The 19,160-nt window shown below is 43.4% G+C and overlaps 1 protein-coding gene across 7 annotated transcripts in view; it reads right to left on the bottom strand.

Annotated features, from left to right (window-relative positions):
• Window positions 1-19,160, bottom strand: part of COL4A3 (collagen type IV alpha 3 chain) — a 112,761-nt gene that overhangs the window by 16,807 nt on the left and 76,794 nt on the right. For 6 of the 7 annotated variants that reach the window (XM_059730955.1, XM_059730958.1, XM_059730957.1 and 3 more), the window contains 9 exons: window positions 15,025-15,114; window positions 12,181-12,315; window positions 11,397-11,495; window positions 8,010-8,099; window positions 5,899-6,038; window positions 3,655-3,781; window positions 3,280-3,360; window positions 2,204-2,302; window positions 1,103-1,153 (listed from right to left, as the gene is read on the bottom strand). In XM_059730955.1, coding sequence (XP_059586938.1) covers window positions 1,103-1,153; window positions 2,204-2,302; window positions 3,280-3,360; window positions 3,655-3,781; window positions 5,899-6,038; window positions 8,010-8,099; window positions 11,397-11,495; window positions 12,181-12,315; window positions 15,025-15,114 — 912 coding nt within the window. The remainder of the gene's footprint in view (window positions 1-1,102; window positions 1,154-2,203; window positions 2,303-3,279; window positions 3,361-3,654; window positions 3,782-5,898; window positions 6,039-8,009; window positions 8,100-11,396; window positions 11,496-12,180; window positions 12,316-15,024; window positions 15,115-19,160) is intronic. The other variant, XM_059730959.1, reaches the window with a different exon arrangement.

Here is a 19,160-nt window from a genome sequence, read left to right as displayed (position 1 = left end):
AGGGCAGGTGTAGACAAAACAGGGGTCCCAAATTGAAACGGTGGGTTTTTAAAAACACTGCTTCAATTTAGGGCGAAGTAAACTCCCCATGTCATGGACACCCGGGCTTACCTGCCTCTCTGCCGGCAGGGAGGGGAGGGTGAGCTGCCAGTGGGTGGAGCAGTCCCTGGACTGCAGGGAGGGCCTGGTGCTTCCCTCCGCGGCAGTGGTGGCCTCCCCCACAGGCAGCACCCACCCATAGGCACCTGGCTTAGGCAGCCAGCACACTCCAGGGTAACAAAAAAGATTAGGCTCTCCACTATTTTTTTTCCTCTGGTGGAGCCTGCCTTCCCGGGCTACTGCTAGGCTGCCTGCACGGAGTGTCTGCACAGTCCCTGAGGCTCACGGAGCCTGGTGCTTTGCTCTGAAGCTGTAGGGCAGCAAACTAAAACTCCTCAAAGGTGTTTTAATTTGCTGCACCCCAAAGTCATTCAAGGCACATTACTCAGCCGAATGTGCTATAGCGGCTGGAATTAATGCGCCACCAATGTGTGCAAACGCCGACACCAACAAAATGGTGCAAAAGTATTTAACCCACTTTAAATTGTCATGCTCACATGCCCCTCGTTTCGTCTGCAGATGCCTCAAGTTGCTGGGTTCCTATCAGTATCAGGAGCAGAACATAAAACATGGAGACTAGGGACTGTTGTCCTTGTCAGAAAGTACTTTCTCCTTCTGTGACTCCACATAGGTACAATAAGGAGGAGGTGATTAAAATTTAATAGAAGAGTTTAAATGAAAGGAAAAGGATATTATACTGCTTTCTTGTACCCTGATGGATAATGAGTAGGTACAATGTAAAAGCTGTGACCACACCTTTCTGGAGGCACAAAGATGTTTCTGTGATTTGCCATTATTATGACACTTATAAATAAGAGCTCTGCAACTTAATATATGGAGCCAAATCACACTAAAAAATCATTTGTGCTCTTTTAAGTGTTCAAGTGCCAATTTAACCATCCAAGGACAGAATTCGGCCATGTAAAAAAGAGGGCAGGTGGTGGAAAAAGAATAACACTATGTTTAAAAACCAGGGGTGCTATCAAATGTAAATAAAACTCACCTTTAGGACCAAGAGGACCTTGTGGACCAGGTACCCCTAGGCCAAGAGCTCCTGAAAAATAATATCTAAGATGAGTGTAGACAGATAAAACAACATAGTGGTAGCAAAGGATCTGGTACAAGCTGTTATGATGCACCTATTATGTCTCCATGTTTCTGTAGTGATACAAGAGCAGCAAAACCCCTACAACTTTAACCCTGCTTCATCAAGTATCAAGGTAAGGATGATTTAGCTCACTTGTATCACTACAGGATCATGTAGACAAGGGGTGTCAAGTAATGACCATCAGGCTGCATTTAGCTCATGGTACTGTTCCTTCTGGCCTCTGGGGCTTATGGAAGGCCAGGGAATGTCTGGACCCAGCTAGCTGGACATGTGGCCCAACACAGAATCTGGGGCTACAAGATCCTGTTGGACACAGCCATCAGCAAGAAGACTGTGAGTGAGAGCTCTGATGCTATAGTTTTGGTTGCCCTGCTGCCTCTTAGCCTGCTGCCTCTTTTATTATTGGCCCACCACTGTGGGCTCTGTTGTGGGTCACAGTGGGTCACTGCTACCACCACCGTGGGCCACTGCTGTAGGCCCTGCTGCTATTGCTACTACCACATCTAGATCTGGCCTGTGAGAAGACTCACACAGTTCAGATCTGGCCTAGGAAGTTGCGTGAATTTGCACCCCCAGTTTAGACATAACAGTTGCATGGAAACAACTGGTATGTACTCCCAAGCAGCAGCTCCCCATTCCCCTTTAAAGCAGATAAAATATATTTGTCCAGCTTAATAGCCCTTAACTTGCCATTGCAAGCTCAAGTTTATATTTTTCTAGCTACCATCTGTTTGTTCAATTCAAGCCTCCCTGTTTTAAGTATCTCCAAAAATCTTTATTAGTTTAGACCAGCTGTGTTCAGAATGGAGGCTTATTTTACAGGGATAATTTAGGCATCTCTTACAATGTTAAAGTTTGCTTCTATTGTCAGATATTCACATGAGGAAATCCACCTAAGGAACTGAGGAATAAAGCAGGAAAATCCCTGCAGCTGAAGATGAGAAAAGGAAGTCAAGTAGATAAACCATAGGTAAAAAAATTGTTTTGGTGCAGTACCTAATTCTCCCTTTTCCCCTGGAGAGCCAGGGAAACCATCATGTCCTTGGCTGCCCCTTTCACCAACAGGTCCATCGGCTCCAGGGGATCCTACTGCACCTGAATTGTAAAGCACAATCCAGTCATTTTAATTTTTACTTATTTGAAATATAATGCTGCTACTTCAAAAAGTCAAATGTGTTCGCAAGCTTTGAATTCACTGACCCAATCACATGTTTGGGAACCAGGAATAGAAGAAGCACATTATTATAGTAGGTACTTCCTTCTGCTTTCAGAGAAATCTGAGGACTTAGTCCTTCAATGGGATTTATATCCACAAGGGCATAACAACCTTCCTGTTGCACTGTGGAACATTACTGAGCCAGGGAATAGGCTCTGATCTCTACTATACTGTTATAAATCCAGAGTTAATTTTGTTGCGGTAGAGCTACCCCACTAACTCAGATCAGGATCTGCTATGGCAATATTTTATCCTAATTTTCCTAATAAAGACTATTTACCCTGCTGTTTTCACATCCAAAAACGTGCCCTATGAACTTAAATCTCTCTCATTATTTACTCACATGTCTCTCCTTATGTTTACTCTAAAATATCCAGTGCTTCTTTGTTACGTTAACAATGAACTATCTTGTCTTTTTCTCCCATCTTTTCTCTGATTGCTTCTTATCTCTGGCCAGATCTTTGCTTTTTGCATCTACCTTGGATGTCTCTGATATTTTGGTAAAGCAGTCTTTTCTTATCATTTATGAAGATATTATGCTTTTCTTTTATCTCTAGTACACTGATTATTTGAAAAACAAAACACAACAACAACAAATCCAAAATAATGCTCAAGCTGGGACTGAATTGTGTTGCTAGACTTACATTGGAATGAGGAAAAAGCTATTTTTCCCCTTGGAGGAAGAAAGCAGAACCTCATATATTCAGGAACACAGAGACTTCAACTACAAAAATACATACATTCCAAAACACTCCAAAAGAAGGGAAAAAATTCAACTGTCTCATATAAGTGAGAGAAACAAAAGCCAGAATTCAGAGAACCGGGAAACAAGGGAGAGAGAGGATACAAATCACACCTGGAAGGCCTCCAGTTCCTCTCTCTCCTGGTTTCCCTTTGTATCCCTTAGCGCCAGGCTCTCCAGCATGTCCAGGTAGTCCTGTCAATGAAAGAGTTTGGGAGAGAAAGATGAAAAAGCTTAGTTACAATGAATTCTGTTTTGGACTAGAGCTACAATCAACCATTTGCTAGACCTACTGTTACTCTTACTTTGAACCCAAATCAGACCAGGTCTTCTACTGACATAAATTGGCATGGCTGCTTTGACAGCAATAGAGATTTGCCAAATTATACTATCTGAAAACCTGTTCCAAGTCTTTCAATTGGATGATTCAGATAGTCTTATTTGATGAAAGCATATACAATCTCACCCTTTCACTGAACCCAAACATACCTGGAGTTCCTGGTTCTCCAAAATCCCCTTTGCTTCCAGGTAGCCCAGGGTCTCCTACAGGGCCTGGCTGTCCTTGCAATCCTCTTTTACCTTTTGTTCCTGGTATCCCTGGGAAACCTGGGCCACCCTGAAAAAGAGCAGCCACATGCACTATGGGAAGCAGATTTCATTATGTTAAATTGCATGCTGGATTATATAGCATTAATATTACATGCCATTTTAAATTTGGTACAAACACATTGTAGTTATTTATTGTGCAATGGTTTGCAGACAGAAAGTAAATTGAAAGAGGTATGTAAAACACCTTTCTTATACTATCACATAATGGATCATTGACTACTTCATAGTCCTTAGTTTTTTCAAACACCCATCTAAGGTATATTAAATACCTTCCAAATCAGTCCCCTAAATCTTTGCTCCTCCTTCTCCCCCACACACAGTTTCGCTGGCATCATGCATACATCACTCTCTTCATTTGTGGTGATAAAACTGCTCCTGAAATTAACTTCATCACCTTCTGTGGGGTTGGAATAAACTAAAACTCATCTTGTTTAGGTCAATGCAAGGAAAAAAGGTTATGAAGCAAGTGGGCAGTTGATCCAATCTAACAATTCATATGCACTCGCACTTACAGGTCCAAGGCTAATTTATACCATTGTATAGTAAATGCCCAGATATCAGAGAAACCAAACAGACAGATTAGATGGGTTGTGAGAGTTGTAATGCAATAAATAAACTGATCCGGACATTATAAACTATCTCATCCAGTAAATATAGCACATTGCAATTAATTTGTACTTTTAGAAGCAGTTTTCAAATGCTCATTAACCTGAACATGTGGCATGGAATTAAAGTACTTTTCTGATTAGTTACCCTGTTTAAAAAGCATAAGCTTATTTTATATTAAAAAACACAACCTGGCTCCCTGACAAAGTTATTTTGGGTCATTACTGACTTGTCAAAAACAGAATCATAGAATTGGAAGAGACTGCAAAAGTCACCTGGCCCAATCCCTGTGGAATCAGAAAAAATATATGCCTTAAACTTTGATTATTTTAGTTATAAGATGACATAACCGCTTTGTGTAGAATTGCTGGCTCTGTACAGTAGAACAGATAAGGGCAAGTGTTTGTTCTTTATAACTCTTCTGCAACTGCTTCGCTCACCGCGGCCTTGAAGGTAAAAAAAAAAGTATGTACAAAGTAGATTTCCAGGTGCAAGAAGAAGGTTTGTGAACTAACCCTACCTCCCCCATAATTCCCATCCTGATTACAGCAAAGAAATAATGAAGTAATATTATAGCCGCTTTTCATGCTAATTTCACTATATGATCACGTGAGTTGTAAGCGACTGTTAAAAAGTATATAAGCCTCCTGATTTTGCTCTTGGGGGGGGACCCCTTCCAAGTGCTTGGGAAATCCATGTCACTTTGGAACTCCCCCTACAGCTATAGTTTCTTTTAAATAAAAGCTTCTGCTGACCTGACCCAAAAGTACTTTGTGTGTGTTTCCACGACAATTTTGTTTAGGTCAATGCCAGGAAAAAAGGTTATGAAGCAAGTGGGCAGTTGATCCAATCTAACAATTCATATGCACTCGCACTTACAGGTCCAAGGCTAATTTATACCATTGTATAGTAAATGCCCAGATATCAGAGAAACCAAACAGACAGATTAGATGGGTTGTGAGAGTTGTAATGCAATAAATAAACTGATCCGGACATTATAAACTATCTCATCCAGTAAATATAGCACATTGCAATTAATTTGTACTTTTAGAAGCAGTTTTCAAATGCTCATTAACCTGAACATGTGGCATGGAATTAAAGTACTTTTCTGATTAGTTACCCTGTTTAAAAAGCATAAACTTATTTTATATTAAAAAACACAACCTGGCTCCCTGACAAAGTTATTTTGGGTCATTACTGACTTGTCAAAAACAGAATCATAGAATTGGAAGAGACTGCAAAAGTCACCTGGCCCAATCCCCATGCAGGAAGAGAGAAGGTACTTTGTGCTCAGAAGCTGAATTTGAACCCAATCTTCTGGAGAGACTACAACCTGAACACAGCTCCCCTGACTGCTCAGCCAGCCCAACTACGCCCCTGGAGCTGCTTGATGTAGTGAAGATCAACTTTAAATAGATCTTATTTCTCTGGTGTGCGTATATGGATTTTTTCTATACTATTTCACTCCTTGTTTGCACTTCATAGTATACTATTTCATCCACCATCTTCAGACTGTACCTTGGGTCCTGGTCTTCCTGGAGGCCCAAATTCAGGATAACTTGGTTCTCCTTTATCACCAAGAACACCATCAATGCCCGGCAGGCCTATGAAACCTTTTGGTCCAGGAGAACCTGGAGATCCACTCTCTCCCTTTGAACCTGGTTTAAGGCAAATATCACTATCATGTTTGAATGTGTCCCATTTATACATCATACTAAGTATTTCTTGCTTTATGGACTACATGTGTAATAATTAACACTTTATTAAAGATAACAATTTATTATAAGAAAATAATTTGTTCGGTCAAAGAGAAGGTCACAGGTAAAAAAAGGAAAATAGTAAATTTAAGACAGCATAGGTTACAATCTACAGTAGGCTTATTACATTTACTATCTGCAATCTCAGTTCACCTAAGCACGTGCCTGTCTTTAATGTCAGCAACTCAAGACATTTACCTAACACTTTAAGAATACAAGTATAATGAAAATATACCTGGCATAAATCTTGCATCAATCTGTCATCACAAACATGAAACCTTTCAATTTGAGATGATCCAAAATTAAAATTTCCTAGATCCTGGCATTTCTCCAGCATTTTGCTATGAAGTTTGTGTCTATTATGTGATGTAGGTTGATATGATCATCAATATTTTTTAAATGGTCTTTACTTTTATGGGTGCTACTTAGTGCCCACACTTTATTGCAGTTGCACAAGTAATAGCAGTCACTACTGTAGTATGTACAATACTACATCACACTGCATATCACTACAATATGCAACTAGTGCCAGGTAGTCAGATGGCTAAACTGTATCATCTGACCTTCCAGTTAATTTCAAGAAAATAATTAGATACTGAGCTAATTAGATACTGAGACTTTAGAGGTCAGGTAATACATTTAGCCCATAATGCAAAACAGTTTTTATGGAATTTGATCTAAAGTGGTAAAGTGGCTGTAGAATTTGGCAAGTAATATATAACAATATGTCTAGGCATAAGTACGTGAGGTGGGCTAAATCTGAGTGTTCAAGCTCACTTTTCTAGCATGTTCACATTTTTTTTCTCAGGTTGATCACTGTATTCTGCATGGAATAAATTATTCGTTATAGTTATACATGACATATTGTGTGCATGTTACATGCACACATCTATACATTAGTGTTACCCCTAGATCCGCTAGCTGGAGTTCACAGAAACCTGAGTGCTAGTTTTCTAACTGGCCTCCTTTTCCACATATGCCAAGTCACCAGGACTCTTTTGCTAAATCTGGGCTCTTCCTCAGATAGTTTTATTTTTCCTATTTGAGTTCTGTTGGACTTAAGAAAGTGATTTGGGAAAAGCTATTAGAGAGAGAGAGAGAAAGAAACAGACAGACAAACTTATAAGCACATGGCTGTCCTGCATCTGTACATCCAGGTAAGAGTCCTGGTGTCACATATTGTAGTAGTAGAACAGCCCAATTTTAGCCTTGCATTTTCTATGAACTGGAGCATGGGACAGGGAACATGTACAATCTGGCTGTTTCTGGCACCTGTCTGGGACAGCTGTGGATTTCGTCTGGTGGCTCCCACACATGCAGAGACATATGCTTTCCTTCTCACTCAAAAAACCCATGAGTTAATAGGAAAAAAAAAAGCAATTGCTTCATCTTAGCTGGTTTCTATTTCTGCTGCAGTAGTGATTTTTATCATGGGCTCTGTACATCTATCAGACAGTTTTGTTACTTAATCAGATTTGAATTTTGTTTCAAGTTGATCAATCTCATTTTAATATGATGACAAAGAAATAATAGTATCTATTAAATGCATATTAAAATCAATTACAAGTGTGTGAGAGAGCATGTTTTATTCAGCAAAAATATGAGAGTTAAATTATTATTCAGTAAACAGATTACCAAAGGACACGCTGTCCACATCTGTAGCATTAACTGAATCATGACCATGTTCCGCAATTATAGGTGTTGAGCTCAATCCTGCAACTCTTACTGCAGAAAAGTCAATGGGTAGTTGAGGGAATAACGGTTACTTGTCGGAGCAGTGTTACAGGATTATGCCTACAGTAACTGTACAGACATGTGCAAGTACCTCTCTAATAATATATGAGCTTGTAACACTGTTTCAAGGAGAATTACCTGGCATGCCGATATCCCCTCTCTCTCCTGGAGCTCCTGGTAACCCTTGTTTTCCATGAAATCCTGGCAAACCAGGTAATCCTTTAGAACCTGTAAAATGACAAAATGGCAACAGTTTCAACATATTTCCTTTAAACTGGCCACTCAGTATATGTCTCATGAACATGAACAATATCCAAACAGTTATTGCTGGAATCTCCCTGAAATGTATACATTTTAATAGTCTAAGATAATTTCTTCCCCTTCCCTAGCACATAGCACATTTTGTCATTAACATTATCAAGGCTGTTACTGGAATGCCTTGGCAAAGAGAACCATCCTGCTTTTCAACCTCAAGAGGGTAAGGCTTGCAGTCATTGTTAATTCTTCTTTCCAACCCCAATTCACTGGAAACTTTGTGGCTAATGAACAAGATTGTTTTCACTTTAATTTTTTTTCCCATGTTGGTGAGTTGGTCTGAACATTACTTAATCAGCAGGCATGTCTACACATGCGCCCACCTGCACAGTTGTTACTAAGTGATAAGGCAAGTACTAAATGACTGCACAGTAACTGCCAGTACTGTGCAGTCCTAGCACCACACAGGTCATTTCTGACCCTAATGTGCAGTAGCAACAGCATCATGGTTCATGCCCACTGATGCTACGTCACCATAGCTTCTAGTGTAGATGTGCCCACTAAATACTTCACAGCACAGTTAGAGAATATTTAACGTTTTTTTTTTGGGTAGCTTGGGAAGTTTTTTCAATAAATTTTTGTTTTGGCCTGACCTTGTGCCAATTTACATATGTTCCAGCTTGGCAATGCTTTTATCTAACTTAAATGTAAATTTGATATCCATATGCCTATGTGGCAGGGCACTGTTGGTGCTTGCCACTTTAAGGGCTGAGCCAAGCAGCCAGCAAGTGATTGATTGTAGATTTTAGATCCCTGGCTGTGTGACCATTTGTGACCATTTTAGATCACTGGCTGCCTATATAAACAGAGCAGTTTGCTGCTGGCAGGCCAAAGCAGTAACATCACCTGGCTACAAGGCTGCATACAACATCCTGGAGGTAAGGGCAGGAGCTGTAGGGGATGGTTTGGAGGCTCCTGGTCCTGGGCATGGCCTAAAACTGCACCCTGCTGGGAGTGGGTGCCCTGGTGGGGCTCTCAGTGGTGCAGGAGCCCCCAGGAAATGCCAGGCCGGTTATCCCCCTGGTGAAAGGCAAGTAGGGGCGCCTTAACCCTAGCCCTCATCTTCGGGTGGGTCATTTACCATCAGAGCAGGGTAGGCCAGGTAAGCTTCAGGAAGTGCCTGAGCCTGCTGGGGGAGTGAGCCCACAGGGCCAGGCATGCTTCTAGAAGCACCTGAGCTGGGAATGGGGGACCCCAATCCCTAAGTGTAGGCAGGAGGCATAAACCCAACCAAGGGACTCGACTGGTCAATGCTGGGGCCAGGACCAGAAGGGTCAAAAGGGCCAGGGGCCCACCGTGAGGGACACCCATGATGAGCAAAGAAGCTCAGGGTCCTGACTGGCCTGAGACGGAGCCAGGGCTTATACAGAAGCCAAAGGTCCATGATTGGGGCCACAGCTAATGGGCAAAGGGGACGGTTGAGCCAACTGCCTGAGATGCCATCTGCGAGGCTTGGGCCCTGGTGTAGGGGTGGAACAGAGCTGTGGATAGCCCCCCTCAATATCGGGGTGTAAAATGGGCAGCCTCCTGTCTTAATTAACAACTTAATTACAACAAGGCATGGCAGGAAAGACAGGCAGGCAGCGTTTCCAGAGGCAGGTGGGCAACTAGCTCTGTGGCTAGTCAGGGACCCCACTTTGCCACAGCCTAAAGTCTATGCATGTGGTGATGTATACATAGGCTGATCCCACTATTCATGAAAATGGCTTGGGTTTGTTTCTGTTTCACATGAGAAGTTGAAGAGAGGTGCAGAGCTGGAGAACTGGTAATTTTTCTTGCTATTTAACTTTGCCCCCCTTCTGCTGGTATTACCCTCTTTCTAGCGCCTAGTTTGGGCATCAGTGGGTGCATATGCCATTAAGGTGATGTAATAAACTCCTGCACAGTTTATATTAGAGTCAGCAGCTCCCAGGCGCAACATCAGCACATGCGCCTAGGACTTTAGCAGTTTGTGCTGGGGCGGAGCAGCCTAGGGGTTGGCAGAGGGGAGTTCAGCCCTGGGCTCTGTGTGGCAGTGTTGGGCAGTGGAGGGGCTGGCTGGGGCACAAGGGTACTAAAGTGCAAGGCTATGTGCCAGGCTGCCCCTATCCCCATCTACACATACATTTCAGCACGCGCAATTACTCTGCTGTAAGATAGTACTGTCCTTGGCAGTGCTATCCTACAGCAGAGTTAATTAATTTACTGTGCGCTAATACTAGCCCATGTGTAGACAGTGATGCTTTACTGCAGAGATAATTAGTCAACTCCACAGTAAAATGCATGTGTAGATGCACCCAATGAGAATATCTAGCATGGATTACTGAAATCCTGATACATACAATTTTTCAGAGAAGTCCATACTTATTTTTAACTGTGTAACCAAATACCATATGTTTTTTGGAAAGAATAACTTCTTCATACCTCACAGATATGGAGAACAAGTATTCATGATCATGCAACGTGGTATAAGTATTTTATTAGCATGAATTGAAAAGAATGATATGTTCCTAGTGACAAAGACATGACTAACTTAATTAATATGTATACTATTCTAATCAAGGGCTAGTACATCTTTTGCAATATACCATCATGCACAGAAAAAAAATATGAAAAATGTTTTTGATAGGTTTTATGCTTTTTATGTTGTTCTTTTTCAGACTAGTTTTCCTATAAATCCAGGCAGCCTTTGTACTATAATCCAAACACATAGCATTTTAGATGGAAAGAAGAATTAAAATAAGAAACGTCTAAAATACATTTCTGTCAGTCATACTCTACTATATTGTCGAAGTTTCTCACACTTGCTTTTTAAAACTGGATTCCAAGCTTTTCTCCATTAATAGAAGGCATGAGTTTTTATTTCAGCTGGTTCAGATATTTTAGATTTAAAACAAATTATTATTTGGACTTAATATTGCTTTGTGTGGTCTGTCATACTACTGATAACCTGGTTTACCATAAGAATCCCACATTTGGGAGAAGAAAAGAAAACATTTTGGTGGCAGATTTTTTTTCCCCAAATGGTAGCTGTTTGAAGTTGTCAGAGTTCTGGAGTACTAGAATAGTTTCAGTACAGTTAGAATACAAGAAAGAGTATAGGTGAGGTAATAAAATGTGTAAGATTAACGCATTGTGTGGTTCTGGCTCCTACTGCATATCTCACATGTAACATTGTAAAATATACTGCTAAAAAATTGAAGCTTTAATTTCCTAGCAGATGCTGTATACCTGGTGGAGCAGGTATTCCCCGTGTCCCAGGGTCACCTGCTGATCCTTGTACACCTTCTGATCCTTTTACTCCTCTTAGACCTGTTCTTCCTGGAGATCCTATAACAGGAATTGCATTAAATAAAGTTAAAACAGAATCTTATAACATTAGCAAAATTCTCTTTGAGAAGTAGCAGTGATGTTGAAAAGGAGCCTGCATAGAATAATTTGGAATTACGCCCTTGCAAATAAATGAATTCCAACACATAGAAGCCCTATGCTACTGATTCCAATATTTTTCAAAAAAGAAAAGAACCTGAAAATGTCCGTAGGAAAAACCTGTAACAAAAAAGCCAGATTTGTAAGAAAAGAAGTATGTGCAACTCGTATGCAGGTATTTGTATGATAGCTCACCTAGAACAGCGAATACCAGGGAATCTCTACAAATCAGTTATTTGTGAATATGCTTAATCCTTTTGCTAATTAATACCAACTGATGACTATTAAACATATGTGAATGTATGCATAAATATGGTCTATGCCTAAACTTCATACCACTACTGATATAACTGACATGACAAATCTAGGAATGTGTATTATAATAAAGAATTTAAAATTAACATGATTATTTTTAATGTTCTCTATAAAAACAAACAGCTATGTGCACTACTCAGCACACATGTATTAAAATGGTGCAGAATAACTTGAATATTACAGTAGCCTCTTTTCATGAATTAGAATCTGATATTGTATCACAAATGATTTATTCCTAATTGTTTTCCAATCCAACTAAAAATAATTGTACCTTTTGATCCTGGTTCTCCTTTATCCCCAGCACTTACTCTGCTCAACACTGGGCCAAGGAATCCTTTATCACCTTTTTTGCCTTTTTCCCCAAAAGACCCTTTTGCTCCTTTTGGTCCTGGAAGACCATGAGAACCTGTCAGGACACATAATGGAATATGCTGAAGAAACTGGACAAACAAATAACTTGCAAAGGGGCAAGGATGAACTAGTACTTTCAAGGAAGACTGTCAATAGAAATACTAGCACAGCTGTAGAACCAGCTTCTACATGAGACACTGACTGCGCAGTAGCCTGTGACTACTGCAAAGTAGCATGGCATAGCAGAAAGAATGATGCAGTGCTGTTGTGCAGTAGACTTGGGCTACTGTGCAGACATCATAAAAAAGCCTTTCCTCAGCGCTACTGTGCAGTAACTCCGGTTATTGTGCAATCATTTAATACTTGTTTATACAAGTACAAAATGACTGCATAGTAACGACTGTGAAGTCAGTGTCTCATGTAGATATTACCAGTAGAAAGTGAAATAGGTGTCTTCTTTTCCTTCAGTTAGCATATGAGAGGCCTGATCATTTCATCAAGACTCCATTGACCTTAATAGGAGTTGTATTTGCAAGTGACTGGATAATCAAATAATGCTGTAACGTTATTACTTAGCTGATGAACTGCTTAATGATCTGGGATGAGTTTAGCATGCTTACAAAAAAAATAAACCAAAAGTTGTACAAATAAAAAAATTATCATATGGAGAGAGACTGGGCACCACACTTCAAGAGGGATGTGGCTAACCTTGAAAGGGTCCAAAGGAAGGCCACTTGCATGGTCAAGGGGCAGCAGGCCAGGCCCTACGAAGATAGACTAAAGTGCCTGAATCTATTCAGCCTCCACAAGAAAAGAATGAAAGGGGATCTGGTGGCCGTCTATAAACTCACCAGGGGGGACCAGTGGAAGATAGGTGAGGCTCTGTTCCCCTGGGCACCACCTGGGATAACAAGGAATAATGGCCACTAATTGATTGAGAGTAGGTTCAGCCTTGATATCAGGAGGCATTCATTTATGGTTAGGGCTGCCAGGCTCTGGAATGGGCTCCCAAGGGAGGTGGTGCTCTCTTCTCCCTTGGAGGTCTTCAAGAGGAGGGGTTGGATAGATATCTGGCTGGGGTATTGCGATCCCAGCACTCGTTCCTGCCCAGGGCAGGGGCTCGGACTTGATAATCTGTTCAGGTCCCTTCCGACCCTAGAAATTATGGAACTATGGAAATGAGTGGGGTTTTTTACTTTAAAAAAGATGCTGAGTTTGTGGGGACAGGCATACAAAATATCATAAAACAATGAATGGTAGATGGAAGGTAGATCAGTATCTTTGCTTCATATCACAAAAAATAAGGGAACAATCAATACAATGAAAAAGGTGGCAAATTCAAGACTGACAAAAATAAATCCTTTTTCTCCTAGCGCATTGATTATGGAATTCACTGAGGCCAAAATTGGGCAAGTTAAAAGAGGTATCGGGCATTTACATATACAACAAAAATATCACAACTATAACACTTATTCTTAACACAAAAGATATTGGAAAGAATTAACAAGTCATGTTTGACATCTCTACTAATCTCTAACTACTAAGGGCTTAGGATCAGACCTTTGAGAGGGAAAAAGTATTCATTTACCTAATTTATATTATCATGTACCATCCTCTGAAGGATCTGATATGGGCCAATATCACTAAGAAGATACAGTACCCGAGTAGATCATTCAGGATTAGATAGATCAAGAAATGAATCCAGTATAGCCAGGGATTGGCAGCCTTTCTGGAGTGGTGGGCTAAACTAGTGCAGCTCACTCTGAAGGCAGGCTGCTACTTACAATCCAGCCACTGTCACTCCCCCTGCTGCCACTATGTTGCTGATGTAGGGCGTGTTTAGATGAAATGGGGGCCCTAAATTGAAGCGGTGGGTTTTTAAAAACACCGCTTCAATTTAGGGCCCTTTAAACCCTCATGTCATGCACACACCCGAACTTACTTGCCTCTCTAGTGGCAGGGAGGGGAGGGTGAGCTGCCAGTGGGCAGAGCAGTCCCTGGGCTGCGGGACAGGGGGAGGGGGCTGGTGCTTCCCTCCACAGCAGTAGCGGCCCCCCCACAGGCAGCAACTGCCTGCAGGCACCTAGCTCTAGCAGTCCCCGGGGCCACTGCAGCCGCAGAAGGAAGCACCGGGACCCTGCACAGCTCAGGCAGGCAGGCAGGCTCCAGGGGGAGAAAAAAAAAAATGATCAAGCTCACTGCTTTTCTTGGGCAGAGCCTGCCTTCCTGGGCTGCTGCCACGCTGCCTGCACAAGCTTCCTGCAGAGCCCCTGAGCTGCACAGAGCCTAGTGCTTTGCTCCATGGCCGTAGGGCAGCAAATTAAAACTCCTCAAAGGAGTTTTTGTTTGCTGCACCCCAAGTCATTTAAGATGCATTATGCTGCTGAATTTGCTATAGCAGCCAGAATTACTGTGCAATACGCTGCCAATGCGTGCAAACACCAACACCATTAAAGCAGTGCAAAAGCATTTAACTCACTTTAAAGTATTGTGCACACATGCCCCTCATTTCGTCTACATACGGCACTAGATACCGCTCCCCTTGTCAGTGTTTTGCTGCTGACCCAGAGGCCACATGCCCTGTCAGCTGAATGCCAATAGCCAGCTGCCAACATCTCCTGCCACCAAACTGCTGCGGATTTCCCAGCTTTCTACACCAGATGAGATTATGTGGCAGGCCAGAGATTTAACCCATGGGACACAGGCTGCCAGCCTCCAAGTATGGTGATTAATATGTTCCTAAGTAATAAATAAAGCCACTCACCTCTTTTTCCTGGGGTACCTGGATTTCCAAAGATGCCAGGAGGTCCACGCATTCCTAAATCACCCATGACACCTGGTTCTCCTGTTTGACCTGCAGAAATGGAGCAGTAGGAAATACATTTCTCAAGTGCCAGACTAGCAAAACAGAAGGTTTCAAAGAACAAAATCTGTTCTGAAAAATAAGTGTGTGTGCGTGCGCATGTAAAAACATGTTTGTGAATTACATGGTTACTTACTTAATTCTTTTAAAATTTACTTGAATAAGTTTTGCATTTACTTACCATATTCACCAGCTTCAATAAAGTGAGTAGACCCTATACACGTACTATTGCCAAAGACTCCTCATGTGAGAATTACAGCAGCTTTTAACAAACTGCATTTAACAAGATTATTTATAGACATTCCACATTACATATACATAATTAATTGTATAGGTTGTATTTTACAAAAACATGTTATCTAGAGTTCATTGAAAAGTGAAGGAAATAAACTTTTGTTGTAAATAAGAGACAGTGCACTCTTGACTTCTTTCTCTGCACAAATCTGAAAACCACTGGGTACAAATACTTTAACAGCTACAGGGATACATGTCTCAAGACACAAGGGAATCTATGTAAACAGCAGCTCCTCCCTCCTGGAAGTTCCTCAAAAAGGAAGTTATTCAGAATATGGAGGGACAAAAAGAGAGAGAAGAGAAGAGGGGGAAAGCTGCAGGCACAGAGCTAATCCCTTGTGGACTTGGAGACTGGTAGGAAACCTGGTAAGTAATCACATGGACTATGTGAAAGAGGAGTTGGGGGAATCAGACAATAATCAGGAGCATGAGCCCAGGACAGGACAACAGAGTTTACTTTCTTTTTTCTTTTGGATACTGGGCTTGGTTGTGAGAACACAGAGAATAAACTATGGAATCCAGGGGTCTGATTAGAAGAGAGTATAAGCAAGAACGCTGCTGTTGAACTACAGAAAAGGACACCATCTTATGATTATGGAGAATTACTTTGAAGAACCTGATGCAAAGACTTTGCCCAGCTAAAACAGAACTAGTGAAAGTTGAGGAACGTCCACAAACTGAAACTGAGGCACTCCCTACATATTACACTTATGCACAATTAATATGTTAATCACAGCATAAATGGTAAGGGTGCTACATGTGCACCCAATATAAGGTGCCATAAAATGGCAAATCAGCCATAACAATGTTCCACATCATACTAGGTTCAAGACTACAGAGCAGTCCCTGCTTACAGCCAACAATCAGCTGATTGTTGGCCTGTCCCCAGACTGTACTGGGACAGATTGGAGACTCTGGTACAAACCTGCACTGGGGCCAACACTCAGCTGATAACAGGCTCCAGTCACAGAACTATGAGCACCTGGCTTTCATGATCCTGGGCTCCTGCTGCAATGGCAAGTAGAAATGTTGTGACTGGGGTCTGATCCCTGATCCTCAAAATGGCAGGAGATGTGATTACTGGGATCGGGGATCAGATCCCATGGTACCTTTACATGAAGGTGTGCCAGAAGTCTGAGAGAAAAATATCAGTGGGACCACCCCTTCAGCCACAAAAGGTGTTTTAGGATGTCCAGCATTGTGACTATAGAAGAGTAGGGGAAGCCAGGAGAGGAGATTCCTTGCTCACCCCCTTTTCCCTTGCCCCTAGGAACCAAGCCATTTTTCCAGTGCTGGGATGAGCGCTCACAGTGGCTAGAGTTGGGTGGCAAGCAAACCAGCTCCAACACAGCTCTACAGAGAAACTCCAGAGCAGGTGCGGCTGGTGAACTCAGACTAGTGGGGCAGTGGAGCGTCCCACAGGAGCGAGGAGGTGGGGTTTGCAGCCACACAGGAGCAGGGTGGGGTTTGTAGCCATTCGGGAGTGGGGGGGAAGGGTTTGCAGCCTGCCAGGCAATCAGGCTGGTAGCGGGATTGCATGCTCCCCGCTCCTGGTTAGCTGTAACACCTCCCCTGCCGGCTGGCTGCAAACTCCCCCACTGCTCCTGTGGGGCACTCCATCGCCCCACCAGTCTAAGTTCACCAGCCATGCCTGCTCCAGAGTAGGGTCAGAAACCCCAGAGGGAGGACAAACCACAGTGGAGGAGCGGAAGCCAGCCCTGATAGGCTGGGAGAGCCCCAAGGAGACCCTAAAGGGACACCAGAAGTAGTGGAGAAGAGGACCCTCCACCAGAGCGAGTTAGTTGCAGTGGGTGAGGGGCAATATTGTGGCAGGGCACCAGTGATGCCTTCCAGTTTAAGGGCTAAATCAAGCACTCAGTAGATGCTTGATTACGGCAGCCATTTTAAAACTCTGGCTGCCTATATAAACAAAAGCAGTTTGCTGTTGGGGGCCAGGCAAGAAACATCGCTTGGCTGAGCTGCTGCATGGGAACATCTTGCAGGTAGGAACAGGAGGCTCTGGTCCTGGGAATGACCTAAAACTTCACCCTGCCCGGAGTGGGTGGTCTGGTAGGGCTCCCACTGGTGTGGGAACCCCAGAAAATGCCAAGCCGGTTACCACCCTGGTGAAAGGCAGGTAGGGGTGCCTTAAACCCAGCCCTCACCTTCAGGTGGGTTATATGATACATCTAATCCAGGGAAGGCCAGGAAAACTTCTTGAAGTGCCTGAGCCTGCTGGGGTGAGTGACCCTGCGGGGTCAGGCATGCTTTGTGAAGCACCTGAGCCAGGAATGGGGGACCCCAATCCATGAGAGCAGGCAGGTGGCTTAGACCTAACTGAAGGACCCAGAAAGGGGTCAAAATGGCCAGGGGCCCACTGCAAGGGACACTGATATAGAGCAAAGAAGCTCGGGGTCTTGACTGGCCTGAGATGGGGCCAGGGCTTAAAGGGAAGCTGAAGGTTCCAGGGAAGAGGCCACAGCTAATGGGCAAAGGGGACAGTTGAGTTGGCTGCCTGAGATGCCATCTGCATGGCTTGGTCCATGGTGTAGGGGTGGAATGGAGCCATGGATAGCCCTCCCAGTATTGGGGTGTATAATGGGCAGCCTCCCGCCTAATTATTACATCAATATTATTACATCAAGGTGTGGCAGGAGAAAGAGGTGGGTGGCTGACTCATAAACAGGGGGCAGGCTGGTGCTTGCACTGGGCATGAAAGCTTGCCCCTGTCACAAATATACCTTCCCATATTTCTTTATCTTTGTGGGGAACAGACTTTTAAGAATTCTTGGCAGCCACTCCCAGCTGTGAAGCCCTAGCAGCAGAAGTCGGTATACTGACTACGATGGCCTGTGGTGGGGGTGGAGGGGGAGAGAAGCCCCCATTATAGGCCTTAGAGGGTCTTGCCAGGGGCCATAGCGAACTGTTGCTTGCAAGACAGTCGTCCTGATGGTAGAATCTTCTTCTTCCTTCAGGATAATATTCTACCAACAATTACCATCAAGCTGTGGCAAACGAGTGTCCCAGGAAGGTAGGAAGCTCTCAGATGAGCCCAGTGGAGAAAAGGGCTGCCTTGTATAAGATCTATGGGCACCATGCCAGGCCAGTAAGAAGTGATGACTTTATGGTAGGGCCCAGAGGGGACCCCTTCTAAGTGGGGAGGTCAACTGCTGCTACACTGATGCCAGGGAATCTTGACTGGTCAAAGCAAAGAGGCCAGGGCCAAAAGGCTGAAGGGCAAGTAAGCCCACCATGAGGGACAGGCCAGGGCTGTGGAGAGCTACTAGCACCCTGACTGGCCTGGAGGTGGGGCCAGAGCCTAAAAAGAGGCTGGAGATCCCTTTGATGCGGTGGGACATCAGTGCCAAAGACAGGATAGGCAGTCAGTCAGCCAGCAAGCGGTAATGATGGAGGCGGAAGCCCTGACTCCTGAGGGGAGATATCCTATGAGGGGCTTGAGAAAGATGAGGCCAGTGACTGAGAAGCAGATTATGAGATGGAAACTGCAATAAAGTGCCTAGGAGGGAGCAGCCCAGGGAGAACATCCAGGAGGCCAGTGAGAGGAAGTAAGACCAGGGCAGGTAGGCCTGCAGTGGTCCTGGGGATAACCTAAAACTACACCCTGCTGGGTTTGGAAGGTGTGGTGGGGCTGCCTGTGGTGGGGAAGGCCCCAGGAAATGCCACACTAGTGCCTCCCTAGTGAAAGGCAAGTATGTGGCACTGGAAAGCCTCAGCCCCCACTG

The sequence above is a fragment of the Alligator mississippiensis genome, chromosome 7 (genome assembly GCF_030867095.1).
Source record: "Alligator mississippiensis isolate rAllMis1 chromosome 7, rAllMis1, whole genome shotgun sequence".
NCBI classification, from domain to species: Eukaryota; Metazoa; Chordata; order Crocodylia; family Alligatoridae; genus Alligator; species Alligator mississippiensis.
This window is presented reverse-complemented; position numbering and strand designations above follow the sequence as displayed.